The 23,962-nt window shown below is 40.0% G+C and overlaps 1 protein-coding gene across 1 annotated transcript in view; it reads right to left on the reverse strand.

Annotated features, from left to right (window-relative positions):
• Positions 1 to 755: 755 nt before the first annotated feature.
• The window catches only part of LOC143030475 (uncharacterized), a 34,119-nt gene continuing 10,912 nt past the window's right edge, over positions 756 to 23,962 (reverse strand). Inside the window, exons 2-5 of the mRNA XM_076193624.1 lie at positions 10,587 to 12,044; positions 10,036 to 10,119; positions 1,603 to 2,279; positions 756 to 975 (exon numbers count right to left, since the gene is read on the reverse strand). Of these exons, the coding sequence (XP_076049739.1) occupies positions 756 to 975; positions 1,603 to 2,279; positions 10,036 to 10,119; positions 10,587 to 11,678 (2,073 nt within the window). The 5' untranslated portion in view covers positions 11,679 to 12,044. The remainder of the gene's footprint in view (positions 976 to 1,602; positions 2,280 to 10,035; positions 10,120 to 10,586; positions 12,045 to 23,962) is intronic.

A 23,962-nucleotide genomic window follows, 5' to 3' on the forward strand; every position in this document is an offset into this window, starting at 1 on the left:
TCTCCATTGAGGGTCCTCGTATATGGAGTGAGATGAACCTTTTTTGAAACAGGTCACACTGGAGAGGCTTCTCTCCTGTATGATTTTTCATATGCTTTCTGAGACAGCCCTTTTGTGAGAAAGCCTCATCACAGAAGTCATACTGGAAAGGCTTCTCTAGTGTGGGTCTTTGTATGTTTTGTGAGATTACTCTTTAGTGAGAAAACAGAATTGCAAAGGTCACAATGGAAAGTCTCCTCTCCTGTATGGGTCCTAATATGCTTTGTTAGATGATCCTTGTGTGAGAAAGCAGAATCACAGAGGTCACACTGAAAAGGCTTCTCTTCTGTGTAGGTCCACATATCCTATATGAGATAACACTTTTCTCAGAAGGCAGAATAACACAGGTCACACTGGATAAGCTTCTCTCCAGTGTGGGTCCCCATATCATGTGTGAGATAACACTTTTTTGAGAAAACATAATCCTCTGTGGATCATATGATTTTTGAGGCGTTTCTTTCATGGGAAAGCCTTGTCACACAAGCCACACTGGAAAGGCTTCTCTCCTGTGTGGTTCATCAAATATTTCAGTTGTTTCTTTTGTGAGAAAGTTTTATTTCACATGCTACACTGGAAAGGCTTCTATCCAGTGTGAATCCTCATATGCTGTGTGAGAGAACCCTTTTGTGCTTTTGTGAGAAAGCAGAATAACAAAGGTCACACTGGAAAAGCTTCTCTCTTGTGTGGATCTTCACGTGATCTTTAAAGTGATTCTTTTATGAGAAAGCTTTATCATGGAGGCCACACTGTAAAAGTTTCTCGCCTGTGTGGGTCCTCACATGATTTGTGAGAAAACCCAAACCCTTACATGAGGAAGCAGAATCACACTGGAAAGTCTTCTCTCCTATGTGGGTCCTCATATGCTGTGTGAGATGAACTTTTGGTGGGAAAGCAGAATCGCACATGCCACTCAGGAAAGACTTTTTATGTGTGGGTCTTCATATGTGTGAGAGGGCTCTTTTGTGAGAAGGCACAATCACAAAGGTCACACTGGAAAGGCTTTCTCCTGTGTGGATCATAATGTGATCTTTGAGCTGATCCTTTTGTGGGGAAGATTTAGCAAACATTCCACATTGGAAAGGCCTCTCTCCTGTGTGGTTCATCAAGGGAAATTTGAGGCGATTTTTCTAATAAGCTGCATTACACAGGTTGCAAAGAAATAGCTTCTCGTCCGCATGGATCACATGATCTTTGAGGTAATTCTTTTGTGAGAAAGCTTAATAGCACAAACCAAACTGGAAAGGATTCTGTCATGTGTGGGTCCTCATATGCATTCTGAGATGACCCTTTTGTGAGAAAGCAGAATTGCACAGGTCACAATGGAATGGCCTCTCTCCTGTGTGGGTCCTAATATGCAATGTGAGAGTACCCTTACATGAGAAAGCTTTTTTGCATAGGCCACACTGAAAAAGCTTCTCTCTTGTGTGGGTCCTCATATGGAATGTGAGAGCACCCTTTTGTGAGAAAGCAGAATCACACAGGTCACATTGGAAAGGCTTCTCTCCTGTGTGGGTCCTCATATGCTGTTTGAAAATACCCTTTTCTGAGAAAGCAGAATCACACAGGCCACACTGGAAAGACTTCTCTCCTGTGTGGGTCCTCATATGCTGTCTGAGATTACACTTTTGTGAAAAAGCAGAATCACAAAGGTCACACTTGAAAGGCTTCTCTCCTGTGTGGGTCCTCATGTGATCTTTGAGGAGATTCTTTTGTTGGAAAGCTTTGTTGCACAGATCACACTGGAAAGGCTTCTCTCCTGTGTGGATCATCATGTGACCTTTGAGATCATTTTGTGAGAAAGCTTTATCACACAAGCCACACTGGTAAGGCTTCTCTCCTGTGTGGGTCCTCATATGCCTTTTGAGATTACTCTTGTATGAGATAGCTTTATTGCACAGGTCACACTGAAAAGGCTTCTGACCTGTGTGGACCCTCAAATGCTGTTTGAGATGACTCCTATATGAGAAAGCAGATTCACATAGATCACACTGGAAAGGCTTCTCTCCTGTGTGGGTCCTCATGTGCTGCATGAAATTACCCTTTTGTAAAAAAGCAGAATCACAAAGGTCACACTTGAAAGGCTTCTCTCCTGTGTGGGTCCTCATATGCTCAGTGAGATAACGCTTTTGTGAGAAACCAGAATCACAAAGGTCACACTGGAAAGGCTTCTCCCCTGTGTGGATCATCATATGAGCTTTGAGAGAGTTATTGTGTGAGAAAACTTTATCACACAGGCCACACTGGAAAGGCTTCTCTCCTGTGTGGGTCCTCATATGCTGTGTGAGATTACCCTTTTGTGAAAAAGAAGAATCACAGAGGTTACACTGGAAAGGCTTCTCTCCCGTGTGGATCATCAAATGATATTCGAATTGCTTCTTTTGTGAAAAAGCTTTATCACACAGGCCACATTGGAAAGGCTTTTCTTCTGTATGGGTCCTCATATGCTGTCTGAGAGAACCCTTTTGTGAGAAAGCAGAACCACAAAGGGCACACTGAAAAGGCTTCTCTCTTGTGTGGGTCCTGATATGCTCCGTGAGAGCACCCTTTGTTGAGAAAGCAGAAACACACAGACCACACTGGAAAGGCTTCTCTCCTGTGTGGGTCTTCATATGCTCAGTGAGAGCACCCTTTTGTGAGAAAGCAGAACCACATAGGTGACACTGGAAAGGCTTCTCTCCTGCATGGGTCGTCATATGCAATGTGAAAGAACACTTTTGCGAGAAAGCAGAAAAACACAGGTCACATTGGAAAGGCTTCTCTCTTGTGTGGGTCCTCATATGGTCTGTGAGAGTTTTGTGAGAAAGCAGAACCACACAGGTCACACTGGAAAGGCTTGTCTCCTGCATGGGTCGTCATATGCCATGTGAGTTTACTCTTTCTTAAGAAAGCTTTATCACACAGGCCACACTGGAAAGGCTTCTCTCCTGTGTGGGTCATCATACGCTGTGTGAGAGAATTCTTTGGTGTAAAAGCAAAATTGTTCAGGTTACACTGGAAAGGCTTCTTTCCTGTGCGGGTCCTCATATGTTGCTTGAGATGACCCTCTTCTGAGAAAGCAGAATTAAAGGTCACACTGGAAAGGCATCTCTCCTGTGGGTCCTTATATGCTTTGTGAGATAACCTTTTTCTGAGAAGGCAGAATTGCACAGGACACACTGGAAAAGTTTCTCCTGTGTGGATTATGTGATCTTTGAGGTGATTATTTCGTGAGAAAGCTTTATTGCACAGGCCACACTGGAAAGGCTTCTCTCCATAAGTCCTCATATGCTTTGAGGTTAACCTTAAGAAACCAGAATCACAAAGGTTACACTGGAAAGGCTTCTCTCCTGTGTGGATCATCACATGATCTTTGAGGTCATTCTTTCATGAAAGCTTTATTGCACAGGCCACACTGGAAAGGCTTCTCTTGTGTGTGGATTTTCATATGCTTAGTGAGAGAACTCTTTCGTGAGAAAGCAGAAACACGCAGGTTACACTTTAAAAGGCTTCTCTCGTGTGCTTCCTTGTAATCTTTGTGAGAGCATCTTTTTTTGAGAAAGCAGAATCACACAGGTCACCCTGGAAAGGCTCTTTCTCTGTGAGCCGACAAGTGATTTTGAAGGTGACAGTTTTGTGTGAAAGCTTTATCAAACAGGTCACACTGGAATGGCTTTTCTCCAGTGTTGGTTATCATATGAAAAATTGATTCTGTGAGAAAGCTACATCGCACAGGTCATATTGGACAGGATTCTCTCCTGTGTGGCTCATCATATGCTTTGTGAGTGAACCTTTTTGTGAGAAGGCACAACTACACAGTTCACACTGGAAAGGCTTCCCTTCAGTGTGGGTCATCATGTGATATCTAAGATGATTAGTGATATAATTGTGCCACAGATGTTGCATTAGGTCCTTTTCATTGTATGACAAGTATGGAATTTACAGGTAGCTCTTCCAAAGAACTAGTGATATTTACCTTCATCCTGAATTTTTTTTTATTATAATATCAACATCTAACTCTGAAAGTGTGTGATATACTCTAATAGGATAGTGGATGTTTTATATACAAACTATTTCATACTCAAGTTTGTACCAAAACAGATCCTTTGTGCATGCCATGGCCTAATATGAAATAGGAAGAAACACTAACAGATATGGAGATATAATACTCCTTTCTACTTTTTCATTAGAAATGAGGTGAAAATCATCCTATAGCTACATCCACAACAAAGTTATGTCGTAGCATACATACATACATCATACATATACCAAGGCTTTTTCCCCCTTCCAAGGGAGGTAGCCAAAAAGGGAAAGGCATAAAAACACTCCCACCCATTTCATCCCTAAATACACTCCACACCCCTCCCACCCTTCCTCTCATCTGAGCACCTCCTGGATGACGGGTCATCCCTGCACCCTGCCCATCGCCCTGGGTCAGAAGCAGTGTTGCAAGACACAGTACATCCACAGCAAGGCCGCTTCATTTAATCGGCGACCCCCCCTCTCCGTCCCCCTTTGCATATAAGGAGAGGACGGGGAGAAATCCCTTCGGGCTGCGTCAAAATTTACTCACACATACTACCCCACCCCCCACCCCCCCGCCCATTCCTCCTCATGCAGTCACAACATCATCCATATACAACCATTCTCCACTCACCTCTGTCTTCTGTCCTCTCCCTTCCTTCCTCAACAGACATTCCCCTCTTCCCCAAAGCCCCCTTCACCCCATCCATCCACCTCATCCTAGGACGTCCCCTCATGTTCACTCCCTCCACATCTGCCTTCCATACCTCTTTTACTAGTCTTTCTTCACTCATTCTTTCCATGTGTCCAAACCATCCTAATATTCTTTCATCAACCCTCTCACCCAAATCCTTTTTCACCCCTGTTCTCCTCCTCATTTCTCACTCTATCTAGCCTAGTAACCTCCACCATACTTCTCAGACACCTCATCTCAAACACATTCAAACTCCTTCTCTCTTCTTCTCTTATGTTCCACGTTTCTGCCCCATACAGTGCTGTTGGCACAATCACTCCTTCATACAGTCTCCTCTTCGCATCCATTCCCAAATGTCTATTTCTCATTACACTCTTTAAACCACCAAGGCATTTACTTGCTTCTCTCAATCTACATTCTACCTCCACCTTCACTCCACCTTTTCCTGTTACACTTGCACCCAAGTATCTAAAACTATCCACTTCCTCCAGTCGCTCTCCCTTAATGTTCACTTCCAGTCTACTGCCACTTTCACCTCTTGTACATCTCATCACCTTACTTTTACCCACATTTATCTTTAGCTTTCTTCTATCACATACTCTCTCAAACTCTGCCACCAGCTTCCTCAATCCCTCCTCTGACCCTGCCACAAGCGCAGTGTCGTCCGCAAACAACAGCTGGCTCACCTCCCACTTTTCTCCATTTTCTTTAACCATCTCCAATCCCTGATAACCCACTTTCGGAGAAGAATAAGCTAAGTATAAAGATCTGTATATTTCCATCACTAACTGTGATCCTCTAATTCACATCTGCTGAAGAGGATCACAGTTAGTGATCGAAATATACAGATCTTTATACTTTCGCTTATTCTTCTCCGAAAGTGGGTTATCAGTATTATCATTGCTGCATGTATACTCACTCCACCAGAACCATTCAAATTTTGCTATAGTTTTTTCATCATGTCACGATATTTGGAGGTGGACAATGACCCAGCTGGCCAAAACAGTCATCTATTATAATAAAGTAGTAGGTTCTGTCTGTCTGTTTGTTCGATCACAAACTCCTTCTAGGGTTTTAGAGATAGACCCCGATATCCATATATATTCTGATACCCTATCACTCCAGGTACTTGGATAACTATATTTCATAAAAAAAAAAAAAAAAAAGTCTTAAGGGTTAAAGTTAGGAGGTTTATGTATTATCCCCTTAAGTTGCGTAGTATTTTTTGTGACTTAAGAATTAATACGATTAAAAAAACCATTGTATGTATCCATAAATATGATCTACTTTTGTGAAATTAATGTTGCCACAAACCATGATAGCTTTTGTAAGAAGAAAGCATGTTTATGGGAAATGATGGTATGATTCTACCTAATGTTGAAATATTGGTTATTTCTATTTCATTTTAGTGCGAGTGGAAATTGTTTATCCACAAACTCCTACATTTTTGCAGATAAACCCCTATAACCATATATATTCTGAAGATAAACTAGATACATTTCTTCACCTTTTAGCTGTAGACATTTATTTTCAATCCACATACACACACACGCAAAAGAATGTGTACACATGATATTTGTGTTTGTGTATGCATGCATTTTCAAACTAGGGTTTCCCAACCTTTGGGAGGGGGGGGCACACACCTGGGAGGGGGAGTATTTAAACCTATATTCAATTTAAAAAACAATTTTTGCTTAGCATTAAGGGTTAAAGCTAGGTGGTGTATGGTGAGGGAACACGCCACTACTGTAGTCCCCCCTTAAGTTATTATTTTTGTAACATAAGAATCAATATGATTAAACAAACCATTGTATGTGTTCATAAATATTATTTATATTTGTGAAGTTAATGTTGCCACAAACTATGATAGCTTTTGTAAGAAAAAATCATGCAAATCTAAAATGATTGTATAATTTTACCAAATGTTGAAATATTGCTTTTCATTTCATTTTAGTGCGGGTGGAAATTTATTATTTACAAATTCCTCCTAGTTTTTTCCAAATAAACCCCTATAACCATATATACTCTAAAGATAAATAAAGTAGACACATTTCTTCACCTTTTAGCTGTAGACATTTATTGTCAATCCACACACACAAAAGAATGTGTACATGATATTTGTGTTTGTTTATGCATGTATTTTCAAACTAGGGTTTCCCAACCTTCGGGTAGGGGGGTGCACATCTGGGAGGGGGAGTGTTTAAAGCTATATTTCATTAAAAAAAATATATTTTTGTTAGAGTTAAGGGTATGGTTAGGTTAGGGATTATTCATGAACTCGCAGCAACACGCAGGTAATTTGGCTAGTATTCTAATATAACTCCATAACAAAACATATTTGGGTTCACAAGACCTGAATCTAAACATGACCAACTCAAGGAAGGTTTAGTCAGTTAATTTGACTCAAGTAAGTGATGCAAGTAACATCATTCAAGATTCACTGGTAAGTGGTGTACCTGTGTTATTATTCTTAACAAAATATAACAAATAAAATTTATCTCGGACACTGTAGAGGTATTATCCATAACTTTTTGCCACATTTAGTAAAATACCTGTTTTTATCAAACATTTTCAATCTACAGGTCATTTAATCATGGAGGAATTATATATACATACCTGTTTGTCCTTAAGGAAGCCTGTGATTTCTTCCTTTCTGATTGTGACACTTGTGTGATAATAATGGGGAGGGAAAGGAAAAAAAAATACCAATTCTATTTATGAAACTTTTATTTGACATTAGTACCACCTCAGTTTACGTGCCCCTGCCTATTAACATGGATGTTCTGTGAGCTTTGCTCTAATTAAAGCTGATCCCACATTACTGCTCAAATTGACAATTCCCATATGAACACTTTACACAAAAACATAACAAGCTTTTACTTTAGAGTGATTGTGCAGTAAGAGAGGGGTGCATGGACTGTGTTTCTCAATCTAGAGAAGGCTTTTGATGAAATAATTTTCAGTCAACTCATGTGGAAATTGGAGGACTGAGGTAAACTACTCAAGTGTATGAAAGATTTTTTTTCTAAGGGAAAACATGCGAGGACAATATTAAAGGATGAGATATCAAGATGGGGAGTAGTAAGGAGTGGAGTTCCACAAAGTTCAGTGTTTGCACCAATATCTCTTGTCTATGTCAGTGGAATGATGGAAGGTACAACAAATTATGCCAACATGATGCAAATCATGAGAAGAGTGAAGAACATGGAGGACTGTAGGTTACTGCAAAAAGATCTAGACACTATTTTTACATTAGAGCCAAGAATGGGAAATGAAGTTCAATATAAAGAAATTGCAAAGTACTGGAGATGACAGCTGCAAACAACTATAAAAACAAAACAGGACAAAATATTAAAGTGTTGATAATAGGCAACCTGTCATGTGACAGACATATCAGCAGGGTTGTGTGGGAGATCCACAGAATACTGCAGAGGATTAAAGTAGTTTTTCACTAAATGGATGAAGAGATGATGAACAAACTCATTGAAACCCTGATCCGTCTAAGACTGGAATATGTATCAGTGGTATAGTCTCCACACATTAGGCATCTAGAGTAGAAAGGGGAAAATGCTGGCATCATGTATATATTTTGTCTCCTAACATCAAACACTCTAAGAAGTTAGGAACCATATTTTATACTGAGGGATGTGGCATTTTCCCCTTTCAATACTAGACATCTCATATGAGGAATGATTAAAAGTACTGGCTCTACCAACTTTGAAAAATTGAAGAGAAAGGTGATATGATTATAGTATTCAGGTCACTAAGTAGGATAGGTTACATTGACAGAAGAGATCTCTTACGGTTAGGAGGGCTTAAAGAGGTCATGAGAACAAATTACAAAAGACTACATGATGTCTAAAGGATGTGAAGAAATAGTTTTTCATATAGAAGATGCATAAATACTTGGAATAGCTTAGGTGATATAGCCCAAGCTGGAACAAAACATTAAGTCAAATTGAAATACAATAATTGCAAGTTAAGAAAATTAAGTTAGAATTGTATATGAATTTGAGGTTAAGCATGATAAGTTGGGGTAGGTGATGTTATCCAATGACTGTTGCTCCACTCCTATACACTACAATTAGTTAAATTCACTTGTGTGTTTCATGTCATGGTTATGGATTAACAACATGGGACAAAGTCAGTGTAGCCTGTAAGGCATGCTTTTAGTCACTGTAACACAATTGTATCTCAATTTTGTTTTATCTATTGTGATTTCACAATACTAATGGTTAATTCCACAATTATTCATTTACCTATTTCATTTCTTTGTTTTGTACCAATCAATTAGGGGTCCACTGTTTTTATAACATATTAGTTCAAACTCTAATCAAACCATTTCCAACACATATAGGTTGAAATGATGAACAGATTTTAGATATTCTGGTCCTATAAAACATTCACAATAACTACTCCACTAGTATATGTATAAATTTACCACAGCATCAATAAATAAATCATAACAATTGCAAACAGAACTTTGTAGCCAAGTATATATTTTTTCAAGTAGTATGTCACATTCATTTCTTCCTCAAATGCTATAGGTCCAGGTTTGAATCTAATGAAAATCACACACAGCTCCAGTTTTTCATGAGAAATGTACAAAGAAATGTCATATTAGAAAAGTTTCTCTTTTGTGTTGATTATCATGAGGCTTTCGAAAACATCTCGCATTGTACAAGTAATAACCGAAAGGCATCTTTCCTGTGCTCATCATCAAATTCTATATATTATTCTTTCATGAGAAAGCTATATTACATTGGTTATGGTAGAAAGGCTTCTCTCCATTCTGGGTCCTCATATACAGGTACTGGGGGGAGATGAGCCTAAAAAAAAAAGAAAAGAAAAAAAAAAAATGCACAGGTCACACTGCAAAGACTTCTCTCATGAGTGGGTCCTCATATGCTTTCTGAGATAGCTCTTTTGTGAGAGGGCAGAGTTGCACAGGTCACACTGGAAAGGCTTCTCTCCTGTGTGGGTCCTAATGTGCTGTGCGAGATTCCCCTTACATGAGAAATCAAAATCATACAGGTCACACTGGAAAGTCTTCTATCATGTGCTTTGTGAGATAATCCTTTTGTGAGAAACCAGAATTACACATGTTGCAAAGGGATTGTTTTATTCCTGTGTGGATCATCATGTGATCTTTGAGGTGATTCTTTTGTGTGAAAGCTTCATCACAAAGGTCTCACTGGAAAGGCTTCTCTAGTGTGGGTCCTCATATGCTTTGTGAGATTACTCTTTATTAAAAAAAAAAAAAAAAAAAAAAAAAAAAAAAAAAAGAATTGCACAGGTCACACTTGGAAAGGCTTCTTTCCTGTGTGGGTTCTCATATGCTTTGTGAGATGATACTTGTGTGAAAAAGTAGAATCACAGAGGTCACACTGAAAAGGCCTCTCTCCTGTTTAGGTTCTCATATTCTGTATGAGATGAGACTTTTCTGAGAGAGTAGAATCACAAAGGTCACCCTGGATAAGCCTATCCCCAGTGTGGGTCCTCAGATGCTGTGTGAAATGACACTTTTGTGAGAAAGCATAATCACAATGGAAAGGTTTCTCTCCTGTGTGGATCATCATGTGATTTTTGAGCAGACTTTTTCATGGGAAAGCCTTATCACATAGGCCACACTGGAAAGCCTTCTTTCCTGTGTGGTTCATCAAGTGATATTTGGTTTGCTTTTGTAAGAAAACTTCATTGAACAGGCCACACTGGAAAGGCTTTTGTGATTTTTTTTAATAAGAAAGCTGCATCACACAGGTCAAAAAGGAATAGATCTTTGAGGTGATTCTTGTGAGAAAGCTTTACTGCACAAGCCACACTGGAAAGGCTTCTCTCATGTGTGGGTCCTCATATGCTGTGTGAGAGAGCCCTTTTGTGAGAAAGCAGAATCACACATGTCACACTGGAAAGGCTTCTCTCCTGTGTGGATCCTCATATGCTGTATGAGATGACTCTTTTCTAAGAAAGCAGAATCACACAGGTCACATTGGAAAGGCCTCTCTCCTGTGTGGGTCCTCATATGCTTTGTGAGATTACCCTTATGTGAGAAAGCTTTTTTGCACAGGCCACATTGGAAAGGCTTCTCTCCTGTGTGGGTCCTTATATGCTGTGTGAGAGAACCCTTTTGTGAGAAAGCAGAATCACACAGGTCACACTGAAAAGGCTTCTCTCCTGTGTGGGTCCTCATATGTTGTTTGAAATAACACTCTCCTGAGAAACCAGAATCACACAGGTTACACTGGAAAGGCTTCTCTTCTGTGTGGGTCTTCATATGCTTTCTGAGGTAACGCTTTTGTGAGAAAGCAGAATTGCACAGGTCACAAAGGAATGGCTTCTCTCCTGTGTGAGTCCTTGTATGTTGTTTGAGATGATCCTCTTCTATGAAAGCAGAATCACACAGGTCACAAAGGAAAGGCTTCTTTCCTTTGTGGGTCCTCATATGCTGTGTGAGATTACCTTGATGTGAGAAAGCTCTTTTACACAGGCCACACTGGAAATACTTCTCTCCTGTGTGGGTTCTCATATGCTGTGTGAGAGAGCCCTTTTGTGAGAAAGCAGAATCACACTGGTCACACTGGAAAGGCTTCTCTCCTGTGTGGGTCCTCATATGTTGTTTGAGATGACTCTTTTCTGAGAAAGCTGAATCACACAGGTCACACTGGAAAGGCTTCTCTCCTGTGTGGGTCCTTATATGCTTTGTGAGATTACTTTTTTGTGAGAAAGCAGAATTGCATAGGTTACACTGGAAAGGCTTCTCTCCTGTGTGGGTCCTCATATGCTGTGTGAGATTACCCTGATGTGTGAAAGCTTTTTTGCACAGACCACACTGGAAAGGCTTCTCTCCTGTGTGGTTCCTCATATGCTGTGTCAGACGATACTTTTGCGAGAAAGCAAAATTGCACAGATCACACTGGAAATGTTTCTCTCCTGTATGGATCATCATGTGTTCTTTGAGATTGTTTTGTGAGAAAACTTTATCACACAGGCCACATTGGAAAGACTTCTCTCATGTGTGGGTCTTTATATATTTTTGAGATTTCCATTATGTGATAAACCAGAATCACAAAGGTCACACTGGAAAGGCTTTTCCCCTGTGTGGATCATCGCATGATCTTTGAGGTCATTCTTTCCTGGGAAAGCTTTATTGTACAGGCCACACTAGAAAGACTTCCCTTCAGTGTGGGTCATCACATATCTAAGATGACTAGTGATAAATTGTGCCATAGATGTCAGACTGGGTCCTTTTCATTATATGGCAAGTATGGAATCTACAGATAGTTCTTCTAGAGTGGTGATATTTACCTTCATCCTGAAAAATTGTAATTATGATATTGACATCTAACTCTGAAAGTGTGCAATATACTCTTAAAAGGATAGTGGACGTTTTGTACACAAACTATTTCATACTCAAGTTTGTACCTAAACAGACCTGTTGCATATGCCATGACCTAACATAAAACAGGAAAACACTAATAAATATGGTGCTATCATATATTCCATTCTACTTTATCATTAATGAGGTGAAAGTCATCTGATAGGTACATGCATACTCCACCACAACCACAATGACCCAAATTTTGCTATAGCTTTTCATCATATCATGATATTAGGAAATGGGCAATGGCCCAGCTGGCCACAATAGTCATATCTTAATATAACTCCATAACATACCATGTTTGGGCTCACAAGACCATCTAAACATGACCAACTCAAGGAAGGTTTATTCAGTTCATCTGACTCAAATAAGTGATGCAAGTCACATCATTTAAGACATGCTGGCAAGTGGTGTACCTGTGTTATTATTCTTAACAAAATGTAATAAATAAAATTTATCTAGGAAACTGTGGAAGTATTATCCACATCTTTTCTCATCACATTTAGTGAAATATCTGTTTGTATAAAACATTTTCAACCTACAGGTCATTTAAACATAGAGGAATTATATACACATACCTGGTTGTCTTTAAGGAAGCTGTGACATCTTCCTTTCCAGTTGTGACACTTGTGAAATATGGAAAAAAAAAATCTAATTCTATTTGTGGAACTTCTATATAGTAGTACTATCATAGTTAAATCAGTGTCAAGTTGGATGTTCTGTGAGCATTGCTCTAATTGGAGTATATCTGACATTACTGCTCAAATGGACACTTTCCATATGAACACTTGATCTGGCAATCATGTCTGTTTACATTATAGTGAAATATATGAATGGGTTGGAGCACCCACCATCAGAATGACCAATTAACCATTCCCGGAATTTGCAATACATTTATGAAGTTGATATGTATTTACCTAGTTACCTAGTTGTATTTTACGGGACGGGAGCTATGCTCATTGTTCCAATGTTGACAACCGTAATTTCTCCAATCTTTGTTCATATGTCAAATTTGATAATGTAGGTGCCATTTTTGTCGCTGCTCTTTGGATTCTTTCTAATTTTCTTGTTTTTCTTTGCGCTAGGTGCCCACATTGATATAGCATATTTTAATTTCGATCTTATCAATGTAATAATTATTTTCTTAACCATCTCCTCATCCATGTAGTTGAAGGCCACTTTTATTGATCTTAATAGGTTGTAGGTCTCTCCGAATAACTTATTTTCATGTTTGTCAGGTGTCAAATCACTTGAGATGATTACTCCTAGGTCCCTCTCTGAGTTTCCTTTTTTGACTACTTTGTTTCCAATCGCATATTTTCCCGAAACTCTATTTTTGCCTCTTCCAAATTACATTATGCTACATTTCTTGATGTTGAAGTTCATTTCATATTTCTGGCTTCATTCCCATACTTTATCCAGGTCATCTTGTAGCGATCTGCAATCTTCTTCTGTTTTCACTCTCTTGAGTAATTTGGCATCGTCAGCAAAAAAAGTTCATGTAACAATTTACTTCTTCATCCATATGTGTGTGTATAGATATGATACTGCTATGACCCAATAAATATTCAGTGACCAATACTAACAGCAGTCAAGTGGTGGTTAGTGACACACATCTCACTTAGTTTTCAGTGCCCCAGCCCCACGCCACTTCCATGGCAAAATACTGCTTTGCATAAAATAGCCTCAAGAAGGTGCCAATTTAGGTATCCACACAACTCGCCACCAATCACCACTCAACTGCTTTTACTACTGGTCACCAATTATCTATTTGGTTATATATATACACACACATCATATCAACTTCATAGAGTGGAAATTCTGACAATGGTAAACTGGTCATTATAATGGTGTATGCTGCAATCCATTCATGTTGTTTTACTACAACATAAACACACAGTAGTCAGATCAACTCAAACATGAGCCAATTTTTAACATTTGTACAAGTTATAAGTGCTGGCAATAGTACATACTAATAGGCCCTTTGCTCCTATTAGGGAGGTGCCAGTCAAAGCATACACTTATGCAACACCCTTTTTTTAGTCTTGCATTCGTCTACAGTAGTTGTCCCCCTGCAATAGGAACCACCTTGTCGTGGTGGTGAAGGTGGTGGCTTGCACATCCCAATGATCTGGCAAGAAAGGCTATGGTGGCCTTCAGCCACAGCTCTTCCTTATGGGGGAGAGGGCCACCCATGCTAGCAAGGTCGCAGTTGAGGGAGCTAGGCTACCCATATGGGCCACAAATGCCACCCACTAGAAAGACCACCTTAGGAGGTCATCCTGTGCTGGATGGATGGGTAGTATAGGTTAGGATTAGTTGTGGAGGGAGGTATTAGCCTCTGTTATGAACAAACTTTCCAATCATGAGGAACCACTTTTTAAAATAAGTGGGCTCCCATGGGGATGAGGTACCCCATTTAAGATGACCAGTTCTGGCTCCACTCACAGTTCCAGTAAATGGTTGCTCTTGTCTCATGGAGCCAGTTATATCACAAAATATCTCCATGGATGCACTTTAAAAATCCTCTGGTCTTAAAAAGGCAGTTGACCAAGCCCTTGAGATGTCACTCTCTGGTCACAATGGTGATGCTACATATGTGCAGGCTGGATCTCGTACTCCCCCTGCCACTGTTTCATGCTGGAAGACCCTGCAGGTCACTTGCTAAGTCTTGTCTTGGCATATTCCAAATAATCAACATCTACACATCCCTATCACACTATGCTATCCACTCTGCTTTCAAGCCTTTTAGAACAGTTATCCCTATCCTTCTCAAATACAATGGTGACTGTCTTTCTAATTGATTCTATGTGACATTTACACCTGATAATGCTGCCAAAACTGCATATGAGGTAATCAATTCCCTACACCTTATAGACAACAATCTAACTGTTGAGATCATTAATCAAACATTGCAGCTGATGGAGAGAATGAGGTGACATGATTACAGTATTAAGATCACTAAAAGGGATAGATTGCATTGATAAAAGAGATCTGATTAAAGACAGAGGGTTTTAGGAGGTCATGGAAGTGAATTACAAACGACCACATGTTGAAAAGATGTGAAGAAATACAGTTGTCCATTAAATGTATAAATAAGTGGAATAGCTTAGAAAGTCACATAGCCTAAGCTCAAACAATACAAATCTAAATATACATACATATACCAAAGTATTTTTCCCCCTTACATGGGAGGTAGCCAAAAAGAAAAAGGCATAGAAACCACTCCCACCCATTCCATTCCCTACACATTCCACTCCCCTCCACCCTCCTCCCTCCCTCCAATCTTGGCATCTCCTGGATGACGGATCATCCCTGCATCCTGTCCACTGCCCTGGGTCAGAGGCAGTGTCGCAAGACACAGCACATCTACAGCAAGGCCGCTTCATAAATTCAGCAACCCCCTCTCTTTGTCCCCTCATGCAGAAAAGGAGAAGATGGGGAGAAATCCCTTTGGGCTGCATCAATTTTTTTTCTCATACATACTTCCTCACCCTGCATCCCCCCACCCACTCCCCCTCATGCATCACAGCATCATCCATACACAACCCTTCTCCATTCACCCATCTTCTGTCCTCTCCCGTCCTTTCTCAACAGATATTCCTCTCTTGTATTGCCCCTTTCACCCCATCCATCCATCTCATCCTAGGATGCCCCCTCATATTCACTCCTTTCACCTCTGCCTTCCGCACCTTTTTTACTAATCTTTCTTCACTCATTCTTTCCATGTGTCCAAACCATCCCAATACTCTTTCATCAACCCTATCTCCCAGCTCCCTTTCCAGCCCTGTTCTCCTCCTCACCTCCTCATTTCTCACTCTATCCAGCCTAGTAACCCATCATACTTCTCAGACATTTCATCTCAAACACATTTAAACTCCTTCTCTCTTCCTCTCTTATGTTCCATGTTTCTGCCCCCATACAGTGTTGTTGGCACAATCACTCCTTCATATAACCTTCTCTTAGCATCCATTCCCAGATGTCTATTTCTCATTACACTTTTTAGTCCACCAAGGCATTTACTCGCTTCTCTCAATCTACATTCTACCTCCACCTCCACCCCTCCCTTTCCTGCCACATTCGCACCCAAGTATCTAAAAACATCCACTTCCTCCAGTCTTTCACCCTTAATGCTCACTTCCAGCCTACTGTCACTCTCTCCCCTTGTACATCTCATCACCTTACTTTTGCCCACATTTATCTTTAGCTTCCTTCTTTCACACACCTTCTCAAACTCTGTCACAAACTTCCTCAATCCCTCCTCTGATCCTGCTACAAGCGCAGTGTCATCAGCAAACAACAACTGGTTTATTTCTCACTTTTCTCCATTTTCTTTAACCATCTCCAACCCCTGACACACAACCCTTGCATTCACCTCTTGCACCACCCCATCCATGTGAAGGTTGAACAGCCAGGGTGACATAACACATCCTTGACTAAGTCCCACCTTTACCTCAAACCACTCTCTCTCTCCATTTCTAATCCTAACACATGCTCTACTACTCTCGTAAAAACTCTTGACTGCTCTTAACAGCTTTCCTCCTATCCCATATGTCTGCAGTACCTCCCACAGTGCCTTCCTGTCTACCCTGTTGTACGCCTTTTCCAAATCTATAAAAGCACAAAAAACATCCTTACCTTTTCCTATAGGTTTCTCATATATCTGTCTTACCACAAAAATCTGATCAACACAACCCTTACCTGTCCTAAACCCACATTGTTCCTCGCCAATTACTCCCTCTGTTCCTCTCCTAATCCTCTCAGTCAAGGCCCTCCCATAAGCCTTCCCAACTACACTCAACAAACTGATCCCTCTGAAACTACTACACTCACACTTGTCCCCTTTTCCCTTGTAAAGCGGAACTACACAGGCACTCCTCCAGTCCTCCAGCACTCTACCCTCTCTTAAACAAACATTAAATAACCTCACCAGCCAGTCCACCATAACTGCACCTCCTTTCTTCAGACATTCTGTATGGCATCCATCCAACCCAGGTGCCTCACCTGCTCTCATCATCTTAACAGCTGCTTTCACTTCATCTTTCCCTATTTCTCCTCCATTTTCCACACTCATCACTCTCATTTTCTTAGCGCTTCCCACTGCAACTACCTTTCCCTCCCTATCCTCCTTCACATTTAGCAACTCCCTAAAATACTCTGCTCATCTTCCTCTCACTGCCCTCTCTTCCATTATCATCTCTCCATCTGCACTTTTTACCTTTTCTTCTCTACTTGATTTGCCTCCTCTTCCTCTTTTAATTTCTTGCCAAAACATCTTTTTATTACTTTCAAAAGTTTCTGTCATTATCTTAACCCATTTCACATCTGCTCTCCTCTGCTTTCTTTATCTTATGCTTAACTTTCCTTCTCTTTACTTTGTACCTCTCATACAATTCCCTCGTCCTAATTTATAGCCAATCTATGAATGCCTGCTTCTTCACTTCTACAACCTTCTTTGTTTCCTCATCCCACCACTCACTACCCTTCCTTCTATTTCCTCCTGCCCTCCTTGTTCCACACACCATCTTTGCACACCTTATGACTCCCTCCTTGAACTATCCCCATTCCTCCTCCACTCCTAGTTCTACTCTATCCTTCACTCCCTCCCACTCCTCTCTCAGCTTCTTCTTATACTCATTCTCCTTTTCTTTTTCATTTAAGCAGTTCACTCCAAGCACCTCCCTACCTTCTGCCCTTTTCCTCTTTCTCCACTCTCAATTTACCTTCCACCAGAAAATGATCTGATATTCCCCCCCCCCACTCTCTCCCCTTAGAACATGTACATCCTTAACTCTTCCTACCATACTCCTGGACACCACTATATAGTCCATTAACGCTCTGTCTGCCACCCTTCCATTCACCACCCTCTCCCATGTGTACTTATGCTTGACTTTCTTCCTAAACACTGTATTTGCTATCATCAACTCTCTTTCAAGACACATCTCCATCATCAATTCTCCACTACGACTTTTACCTGGAGCTCCATACTTCCCAATCACTCCGTCTATTGGTTCATTTCCTACCCTAGCATTAAGGTCTCCCAATACAACTACATTTACATTTTTCCCTAATCCCTCTATGCACTCATATGTACCCAAAAAGCCTCCCTTTCCTCGACACTCTTCTCAATAACAGGTCCATACACACTTACAAAAACCCACATCTCCCTTCCCAGCTTCACCTTCATCCACATTAACCTTGATGAAACCTCCTTCCACTCCACTACACACTTACTTATCTCTTCACTTACTAGTATAGCCACCCCTTCTCTCCCTCATCCCCTCTTCACTCCTGAGTACCTCCCAGCTACACTCCCAAACTCACACTCGCCCTTCCCTTTCATTTTAGTTTCACTCAAAGCCAGTACATCCATCTTTCTTCTCACAAACATACTGCCTATCTCTTCCCTTTTACTCTCATCTATACCAAATCCACGCAAATTAAAAGACTCAAACCTTAGGGTACTGGTTGGAAAACTCCCAGACCCTCTTATGCCTTTACTCTTTTTTTAGGAATGTCCCCTTTGGGGCTACAGGTAGCAGGACTCTTAATCCAGTTCTCCATCCCGTTTTTTTGTCACCTCTTACAACTCAAGTGGAAAGACTTGGTGGAAGCATTCTCTTCCCCCATCACAGGGTAGGGGAAAAAAGGAAATGAATATTCAGAGAAATGGTACAGGACAGTAACAAGGGGTTGGGGGACAGCATAACGGAGGGACAGTCGTAGTATAAAAGTGTCATCATTTCTCTATGAACAGAGTTTTTCTCCATCACAGACAAAATGTGTGGCTTTGGTCCGTAGGGGCGCCCCATATAGACCCTAAAGTTTCAACTGCATGCATCTCTGCCACGATAACATGCAGCCAATACCCCCCCACACAGGGTATATAGATTAACTTGGAACTATACATGAATTAGTCTAGATATGTTACAAAATTAGAGAATAGGAGACAAGACCCAACAAGCGTTGCTCCTTTCCTGCATACTACAATTAGAAGAGGGTCATCTCAATACCCCCATCTGGATATTGGCTGCATGATATTGTGGAGTTAAAAGCTGCTCAGTAGCGTGCAGCTGATACTTTAGGGTCTACATGGAGTTCCCCATGGACCAGAGCCACACATCATTTTGTCTGTGATGGAGGAAATCTCTATTCATAGATAAATGATGCTACTTTATTAGACTGCAACTGTTCTCCCACTCTTAATACTGTGCTGTACTACTTTTCTGAATATTCATTTCCTTTTTCACTGAACCCTGTGGTAGAGGAGAAAAAATACTGACATCAAGTCTCCCCACTTGAGTCATACAATTTTAAGGTGACAAAAAAGGGATGGAAATAGGACTAGACATCTTAATCTCTGTATCCCCAAATAGGACATTCCTAAAAAAAGCAAAGGCACAATAGGGTCTGGGAGGAATTTTCCAAACAGAACCCTAAGATTTGGGTCTTTTAATGTGCGTAGATGTGGTATTGATGGGAGTAAAAGGGAAAAAATAGGCAGTGTGTTTGTGAGGCAAAAGATGGATGTGTTGTCACTGAGTGAAACTAAGTTAAAAGGAAGGGGCAAGTTTGAGTTTGGGAGTGTATTTTGGAGAGTGTCAGGAGTGAAAAGAGGACGAGGGGGAGAAGGGGTGATTATACTAGTAAGTGAAGAGATAAGTAAAGGTGTGGTGAGTGTCAGGGGGTTTCTTCAAGGTTAATATGGATGAGGGTGAAACTGGGAAGTGAGATGTGGGTTTTTGTAAGTGCATATGGGCCTGGTAGTGAGAAGAGTGTAGAGGAAAGGGAGGCTTTTTGGATAAATCTAAATGACTGCATAGAGGGTTTAGGGAGAAATGTCAATGCAGTGGTATTGGGAGATCTCAATGCTAGGATAGGAGATGAACCAATAGACAGAGTGGTTGGGAAGTGTGGAGTTCCAGGTAAAAATTGTAGTGGAGAGATGAGGACGGAGATGTGTCTAGAGAGTTGATGATAGCAAATACAGTGTTTAGGAAAAAAGTCAAGCATTAGTACACATGGGATAGGATGGTGGATAGGTGGTAGATAGGGCTTTAATGGACTATATAGTGGTAACCAGGAGAAGAGTAGGAAGAGTTTTGGATGTACATGTTCTTAAGGGAGAGAGTGGGGGAATATCAGATCATTTTTTGGTGGAAGATGAGAGTGGAGGATAGATGGAGAAAGAGGAAAAGGACAGAAGGTAGGGAGGTGCTTAAATGAGGAAGAAATGGAGGAGTATAAGAAGAAGCTAAGAGAAGAATGGGAGGGAGTGAAGGATAGAGTAGAACTGGGAGTGGAGGAGGAATGGGAATGATTTAAGGAGAAGAATGGGAGGGAGTAAAGGATAGAGTAGAACTAGGAGTGGAGAAGGAATGGGGATGATTCAAGAAGAGATTCACAATGTGTGCAAAGATGGTGTGTGGAGCAGGGAGGACAGGAAGAAATAGAAGGAAGGGTAGTGAGTGGTGGGATAAGGAAACAAGGAAGGTTGTGGAAGAAAAGAAGCGAGCTTTCACAGATTGGTTACAAAATAGGATGGGAGAATCCTATGAGAGGTACAGAGAAAAGAGAAGTAAAGCATAAGGTAAATGAGGCAAAGAGAAGAGCATCTGTGAAATGGGGTAAAAGTATGACAGAAAATTTTGAAAGTGATAAAATGTTTTGGAAGGAAATTAAGAGAGGAAGAGGAGGGGAATCAAGTGGAGAAGAAAAGATAAAGATGATGGAAAGATGATAATGGAAGATCCATCCTTGACTATGCGGTAGTTATCAAATATATCCCAAACACCTTGTATAAATTACACACACACACACACACACACACACACACATTTCAACGAACGGACGGCTTAGAAGACGTTCTGAAGAAAATTGAAGTTTTGTGGATCCCAACACAAAGAGAAGTGCCTATTATATTTACAGGGTGGGGGGAAATTGCTCGTGGATAGTGGGAAAGTAGGGAAAGAGGAGAAGGGGAGGGATTGCTGGGGAAATGGAAGGAAATGAGGAAGGAGTAGACTTGGCCCAGGCAGACAGGCGAAAGGTAAACAAACGACCCCCCGATCAGCTGAGCGACGATGAAATGTCTAATAAAAATGTGAAGATTAGAAGTATAGATAAGAGCAATACAGTAGAAAGTGATGAGAATATTTTCCAGGGATTTAAAGAGGGTGGGGGGGACACAAACCCCCGACTGACAAGACTAGAAGAGAAGGTTGATAAGATGATCGAGGACTTGGAGCGTAGGTTTGGTCATATTAACAACATTCTACAAAGAGTTGAAAAATTGGAAGAACTAGAGAAGGCGAACAAAAACTTAACTGATGAAATAGAAAACCTGAAAAGACAGTTAAAAGAAGTAAAGGTGGAGAATGAGGAATTGAAGAGGAATAGTAAAGAAAACAGAGAGGGATGGAAGTCGATAAAAGAAAACAGTAAAGTGGCATTAACTGATATAATTAAACAGCAAATGAGAGAACAAACTGAAGACTCAGTTATTAAAGTGATGAGACAGAAGGAGAATATAGTAAGAGACTTAGCTGACAAAAAGAAATGTATAATTATATTAGGAATGGAAGAGAAACATGACCCAGATAGAACCTCAAGAACTAATGAGGAAAATGAAAAAGTAAGCAGTTTACTAAAATTTGTTCAGGAAGATGAACCAGAAATTATGAAGGAAATTGAGGAAAAATTCAGGCTCGGAAAGTATAGTACAGATAAGACCAGACCAATTAAGATTAAATTCAGGTCACAAACGACGGCAGAGAATATCTTATCCAAAACAGGGAAACTAGCAACAAGTGAACAATATAAAAAGGTATGGATAAAAAGGGAAATGAATAAAGAGGAAAGAGAGGAAGAAAAGCAGAAAAGACTTGAAGCTAAGAAAAAAAACGAGAGCAGAACGGAGTCAGAGAAAGAGATTCTATTGGAGAGTAGTGAATATGAAACTAAGGCAGTTCGACATACAAGAGAAAAACAAAAGGGAAACAGAGAACACAATGGAAGTGACAGAAAACTAAGAGTATCTTACACAAATATAGATGGATTAATAACAGGATTGAATGAGCTGAATGATTATTTGAAAGAAAAAGAACCAGACATAATGGGAATTGTAGAAACAAAATTAAAAGGCCCACTACCACCCAACAGTATAGGACATAATGCATATAATTATTGGATTAAAAACAGAGAGAAAAAGCAAGGGGGTGGAGTTGTTCCTGACTAAGAAGGATATAAACGTGAAGGGTGTCATATATGGAAAGAATACAGTAGAGATGATTATGATAGAAGTGGAAGACAGAGATAAGAAGAGCAGAAAATTTGTGATAAATTATGTGCCTCCGAAAACAGCCTCATGGGAGGAGAGTGAACATAAAAGTATGTTAGAGGACACAAAGAAGATGGAGGAAGAATAGTTATAATGGGCGACTTTAATTGCAAAGAAATCTGCTGGGAAGAAATGACAGTAAAGGGTGGAGACGGCTCATGGGGAAACGCTCTACTTGAGATGATTACTGACCATACAATGACACAATGGATACAGGAGAACACTAGGTATAGAAATGAAGAAGAACCATCGAGACTAGACTTAATAATTACATCTGAACCTAGAATAGTGGACAAGATTGAATATAAAACACCAATAAGTAAAAGTGACCACATATTGATTGAACTGGAACTTAATGAAGAAAAATATATGAAAAGAAATGAGCAATATAGAAAAGGAAGAATGATGTATGAAAAAACAAACTTTGATAAAATAAGAGAATTCTTCCAACAAGAAAACTGGGAAGAAATATACAAAGAAGAAACAACAGTGGAAGAGAAATGGAATATTTTGACAAAAATTTACAAAAAAGGAGTGGAAAAGTATGTCCCAAGACAAAAACAAGAAAAAGAATATGTAAAATGCTGGTACAACAAAAGTTGTAGGGAGTTAAAAGACAAAAGAGACAAAGCCTGGACCAGATGGAAAAAAGACAGAAGACCTGAAAAATGGAAAATATATACAGGTTATAGAAATGAATATGTACAAACGTGCAGAGAGGAAAAGAGAAAATATGAAAAAGATGTCATAGAAAAGTGTAAAGATCAACCAAAACTATTCTACAGATTTGTAAACAATAAACTGAAAAATAAACAAGACTTGGAGAAATTAAGACAAGAGGGAGTTGAATACACCGAGGAAGTGGAAATGGCGGAAATTATGAACAAACATTTTAAATCAGTGTTTACAAGGGAGAACATACAACCTGAAGAGATTGAATGGAAAGAGAAAGTCCCCCCCTATGGAAGAAATAGAAGTAACAAAGAATGAAATATTGACACACTTGAGTAATCTTGATGTCAGAAAATCGCATGGACCAGATGATATATCAAACTGGAGTCTGAAAGAATGCAGGAATGAACTGGCAGACAAAATACATAGCATACTAAACAGTTCCTTGAAAGAAGGAAAAGTTCCAGAAGATTGGAAAAAAGCAAATATAGTACCTATATATAAAGGAGGAAATAAAGAAGAACCTACAAACTATAGACCAGTCTCTCTAACAAGTACAATAGCAAAAATTTGTGAAAGAATTATCAAAAGTAGATGGGTAAAATATTTAGAAAAAAAAAACAGTGTTAAATCCAAGGCAATTTGGATTCAGACAAGGACGATCATGCGTCACCAAGTTAATATGTTTCTATTCAAGGCTAATAGATATAATACAAGCAAGAGATGGATGGGTGTACTGTGCATTTCTAGACCTAAAGAAAGCTTTTGACAAAGTACCACATAAGAAGTTGCTTAAGAAATTAGAAACTGAAGGAGGAATACAGGGAAAACTACTAAATTG

Source organism: Oratosquilla oratoria, chromosome 12 (genome assembly GCF_046742065.1).
Source record: "Oratosquilla oratoria isolate Oo_2021 chromosome 12, ASM4674206v1, whole genome shotgun sequence".
Lineage (NCBI taxonomy): Eukaryota > Metazoa > Arthropoda > Malacostraca > Stomatopoda > Squillidae > Oratosquilla > Oratosquilla oratoria.